The sequence below is a fragment of the Rhodamnia argentea genome, chromosome 11 (assembly GCF_020921035.1).
Source record: "Rhodamnia argentea isolate NSW1041297 chromosome 11, ASM2092103v1, whole genome shotgun sequence".
Taxonomy (NCBI): Eukaryota; Viridiplantae; Streptophyta; class Magnoliopsida; order Myrtales; family Myrtaceae; genus Rhodamnia; species Rhodamnia argentea.
Window position 1 is genome coordinate 12,650,302 of NC_063160.1, and position 5,308 is coordinate 12,655,609.

Below are 5,308 nucleotides of genomic sequence, written 5' to 3' on the forward strand. Positions count from 1 at the left end.
AAGTCCAATCTAATCAAACAAGTCTTACACATGTGGATAACAACAACAAACAAAAAATTGATCATTTTTGGGTGGTCGACGCGATGTTTATGTCTCAATAAATCAGACATAAATACAAGTGAGGTGACATCATCTTGGTCGTCAAAATCCCACACGAAGTCTCAATGGCAATCCGGATAATTTAGGCCGAATTCGGAGCCCCATTTAGCAACCCATTCCTTTATAAAGAAAAGTCTTCCGCTCTGCCAAATGCTTGAGTTCCACTCAAAAAAAAAAAAACCAGAGAGAACACTCGCGTCCTCCCTGCAAAAAGAAAGCCGCAGCAAAGCTCCTTTTCACGCAGGCACAGAAAGAGAGAGCGCCTATGAGAATCGCCATGGACAACGACCACCAATTTGAAGATCATATGGCTCTAATCTCCGAGTTGTACCCGGGAGTTCACCCGCAGATCGTACCGCCCGTCAAAGGTTAGTCCCTTTCTAATGCTTCTCCACACTTGGGTACGACGGCGCGGGAATGGAGACGGCTGACTGACTAATTTAGTGGTGCTGTTCTTCTGTTTGGGGGTGGCGTGTAGAGTCGAAGCCGCGGCGCAGGAGAAAGAAGAACAAGGGAGAGGGGGGCGCGGCGGGGCCGAGGAAGAGGAAGCTGAGCGAGGAGCAGGTGAACCTCCTGGAGCTGAATTTCGGGAGCGAGCACAAGCTGGAGTCGGAGCGGAAGGACCGGCTGGCCTCGGAGCTCGGGCTCGACCCGAGGCAGGTGGCCGTCTGGTTCCAGAACCGGCGGGCACGGTGGAAGAACAAGAAGCTCGAGGAGGAGTACGCGAAGCTGAAGTCGGTGCACGACGGCACCGTCATCGAGAAGTGCCGCCTTGAGGCTGAGGTCTCTCTCTCTCTCTCGTTCAGAATCGTCTTTTTTAACAGTATAATTAGGTTAAGGGCGAATTATTTTCTTGAAGATGATTGATCTTCACTTGAGTTTCGCACACGTCGCTTTAACTGGTCCAGTGATCATGAAAGTCTCACATCAAGAGCAGAGTCAGTGAAAAGAGAGAATCTCCATGGAAAGCTACTTGTTCTGTCATGCACAGTTTTCTTCTTCTTCTTCTTTTTTGGGGTGGCTATTCCTGCATCTTCTCCATTTCTGCAAAAGAAAAAGAATGAGATGAACTGAATTCTTCTTGGGGACGAAGCTGAGTTTGATGATGGTGGTTCGGTTCTTATCCTGAAGGAGGAGGACGGGAATGACCCACCAGCATCTGAACGTGCATGAGCTCTAGGCTCGAAGAAAGCCAATGCCACCTTGCTCTTTCTTTTCTTTATTACGTTTTCCTCATTTTCAAACCAAAAAAAAAATTGACAAGAAAGGCGACATACCCGGAAGGAAAATGGTCCAGGGACATCAATCTGACACCTCACTAAAACGCAAGAAGTACCAAAGGTGGTCCGTACGATGTTGTCTAAGGTGGCTTGGGCCTTGGGAAGGCCCACATAGCGCATTTGTCCAACACCTTCTTCCCAAAAGCTGATCTATGGATAAGATCCGCACTAAAAATTACAAAAGATAATATTTACATCTGTTCTCGTTCGAAATTTCAAAGCTTTGTAACGCTAATGTGACAATTTTTTTTCTTGGACGCAGGTGTTGAAGCTGAAGGAGCGGCTGATCGAATCGGAGAAGGAGAACCAACGGCTGCTGGAGCGGGCTGACGGGGGCGCGTCAAGCAACAGCCCGAGCTCAACATCAATGTCTGTGGAAGCGAGCATGGATGGGCGGTTCCCCGGAGCGTTCGCGTACGAGGATGTCTTCTACATGCCGGAGAATGTGTACAATGTCTACGGCATGGATTGGATGAACCTTTTTGACTCGCGCCAATGATGGGATTTTATGGGCTGAGCCTTGGTGTTGTTTAGGGTATATTTTGCTAGTGCAAAGCACTGTTAATTAGGGTTATGTAGAAAGTGTTGAACCTTAGTGTAAATTATTTTTTAATTTCTTTGTCTAAGTGTCTCCGTGTGTTTTTAACGTGGTCAGTGGTTAGGATGTGAAAAATATGTAATCAACTCATTTGTAGTTAGGGTACTTTGCAACTGGTGGAAGCTAGTAGTGCATTTATCTTAGTGTGTTTCTTGCTTTAATAATCATTTCGTTTATTGGGCGATAATCCCTTTCCTAATAATTTGAGAAGTGATAGTCCACTCATGAAATTTGTATGAACAGGGTGTAGCTTCAATCGATGTACGCGGATATCTAAATTTAATAGTTACCGCGCTCTATTTGTGGGAGGATTTTGTTGAAAAAAATAGACTAGGGCTATACAGACCTTTGAAGCTATCTCACATAGAATCGAGACATGGACAGGCAAAACAGATTAGGAAGGAAGAACCGTAGCGACATGATGTGCCTACTTTTTGCCTTTATCTAATGCTGTTAAGTTGGCCAATGCCTTGCCTTGGCTAATAGAGAGTCTTCAACATAGAGTGTGGTGCTTTAAAGCGTAAACCAGTAGCAATAAAGTCAGAAAGGAGTAGGAATAGTGGTTTTGGAGGCCTAAGGGAACGCATGAAATGGGTAAAAGAAGGAATGGCCGGATGTAAATAGATCCAAGGTAATCTTACTGCTGCTACGGCTAATACCATTGCTTTACCACTAATGCAGTCAATTTTTTTCCATGGGTGATAGAGCTAGACTTTGCCTTCGGGTGGGATGAAGTGATCCTAACTTAACCTCCAATGCGGTTTGCACATACTCATGGGAGCCAATCGAGTCGAAACTTGAGAGTTAGGGATATTCCGTGAGAACTGGTCTTAATCGGCCTTTATGCTCATTTAAATTAGGAGTCTTGTGACTTGATTTTAGCTTCAAATCATTCGACTTCCTATACTTGTGCTAGTCAGGAGTCTTTAAGAACTTGGAGAAACATGAAGGATGCTCCACATGTAACGACCCGATCCAACAAGAGCGGGGGTGATCGCCGGGCCACGGGGCCTGGACAAGGAAAGGCTTCTGACGGGTTTCTAGGATGGTGAATAGGGCGAGAATCCACCGAACAGTGCATCGAACATGTAAGAGAGCGATTATGATGTTATAGGTGAAAACTGAAATTAACTCACATAGGGGTGGCTTAGCTTTGAAACTCCAAAATTAAGTGTGCTCAGGTGGAAGCACTCCCAAGATGATTGACCTCTCGGGAAGATGCCCACTTGCACGCCAAAGGACAAATCCGTGAGGCTAAATATGGAATGAGCCAAAACGGACAATACCTCAATAAGTTAATCCAGGGATGTCACCCCACACTAGGTGTGATCGGTTCCAGGATGAATGGTTCCCACTCTAGAATCTAGAACCGTCCGCTAGGGACGATTCTACAAAATACGAACCGTGAACCACCCGCTCGTTCCATGGATCCACCCGAGAACTGAACTACTAGTCCGGTCCGGTTTTTGGTTGGATCCCGGTTACGGTCCTACCTTTGGCATTGCATTCCCCACATAGCACTCATTTCATATCTCCTTTTCAGGAGCTTTAAACATAGAAATCATATAAGTTATGGAACCTGAAGCTATGGCATTTCTGGTCCCGAAATGAAGAGACGATTAGCCTCATAGGAACACAACTCTCAAATCAAATTGACATCGAAAACTGAAGTGCAGATTTATGGCATAAAGAGAATTAGAAATGCAGAGTTTCACCGGGACGAACACAGCCCCGGACACATCAAGCGCCAGCGACTCAGGGCAAAAACCTTGATTCGAGTGAGCTTCGCAAGCCCGAAGCAAGTCATCGGATCAAACACACAACAAAGCCAAAACCGAACGACAAAACAACCCGACGAACACAAAGTGACCTAGGAATCAAGAGTTGGCACGCTAGATCGGGCAGAGCGATCGAGAGAGCAAGAGCCGTGCCTCGACGGAGACTCGTGCAGATAGACGAGGCTAACGACTGCAAGAGGGGCTAAGGAGAGACTGAGAGCAGATCGAGACCAGAGGAGCGAAGAGAGCTGAGGTTGAGGGTAGAGTTCTTATTTTTTCATTGTGGTTCGTGCATGGGTGACTGCCATCTGGGTGGGTGAGGTGATGTGTCTGGGCTCTTTTTTTTTTTTTTTCGAATGGGTCTATGCCTTTGAGGAGATAGTTTCATAATTTCATTTAAAAGAATATACATTCATATTATACAAAAGAGCCAGTTCGGTTAGACCGATTGGATGGTTCTCATCCAAAATCGAGAATCGAACCCATACCTGTCGGTTCCAGAAAATTGGAATCGAGAACCAGGTTGGTACTCGCCAGTTACCATTTAAAATCAATCGATTGGATATGGTCTGGTTTGGGTGGATCATGTTCAGTCCGGTTTGGGTGGATCATGATTTTTTTGCTCACCGCTACCCCACATGCATGACATGAATGCAGGTTTCAATGGCCAAGGAGTTGTAGAGATGATATTTGCCAGAAGCATGAAGGTTTCTCTATCGATCAGCATAGCCGACGGAAAAACTCAAAAACTTCAGGGTTTTGGAGCTTGATCCAGTAGAAATCCGATATGATGTTGACGAAGACGATGGAGGCTTTGAAGCGTATTCCAACGGAACTTCATGATTCTTTGCTTTCTTCGAATATGTTGAGAGTGCTCGACGCCTCTTCGAATTCCTTCACAAATATCTATATTTGTATCCTCTCGTTTGAATGAACATCCCTAATTATATTGTCTGATGGGGATTAATAGAGAAAAAAATCGTACTTTGAACGATAAACTAATCTCCATCAAGGTCGTGCTTTTGATGTAGATTCATTAGGAATATTACAAACTATGTTTCTCCTCTTGTACTTCATGTTGGAATACGATGTAATATTCTCTGGAAGATATCGTTGCAGAGAATATGGGGAAACAATTGTCTTCGATATTGATTTGACAAATATCTTAATTAGAATGCAGATAACTAATTACAAAATTTTGACCCGATATGGTTGAATTCGTCCTAGTTTTGAATTTAGACATACATCGTGAAACAATGCGGCTTATTACATTATATGCCAAAAAACGAAAAACACAAAAATATTTTTTGTTGACATCAAAATTTTGATAACCCACCCACCCGCGCATGGCGTAGTTGGTTGAGTTTGAGCCCTTCTTCCTCTCATGAAAGGTTGAGGATTCAAAACTTCTGGTCGCGCTCCGTAATTTAAGTGGGGGGTCCCGGCGGTGGGTTGTTGGGCTAGTCCCCCTCCAAGTATAGTCACTGGTTGGCCTTCGGGCCGGACACCGGGTGAAGCCCGGTGGGGCCGGTGGATCCTGGACTATCAAAAAA

The 5,308-nt window shown here is 45.0% G+C and overlaps 1 protein-coding gene across 1 annotated transcript; it reads left to right on the plus strand.

Annotated features, from left to right (window-relative positions):
- Positions 1-257: 257 nt before the first annotated feature.
- Positions 258-2,113, plus strand: LOC115736419 (homeobox-leucine zipper protein ATHB-40-like). The gene is made up of 3 exons (XM_030668125.2): positions 258-467; positions 578-882; positions 1,642-2,113. Exons 1-3 carry the CDS (start codon positions 365-367, stop codon positions 1,876-1,878), a joined length of 645 nt encoding a protein of 214 aa, XP_030523985.2. The 5' UTR covers positions 258-364; the 3' UTR covers positions 1,879-2,113.
- The last annotated feature ends 3,195 nt before the right edge of the window (positions 2,114-5,308 follow it).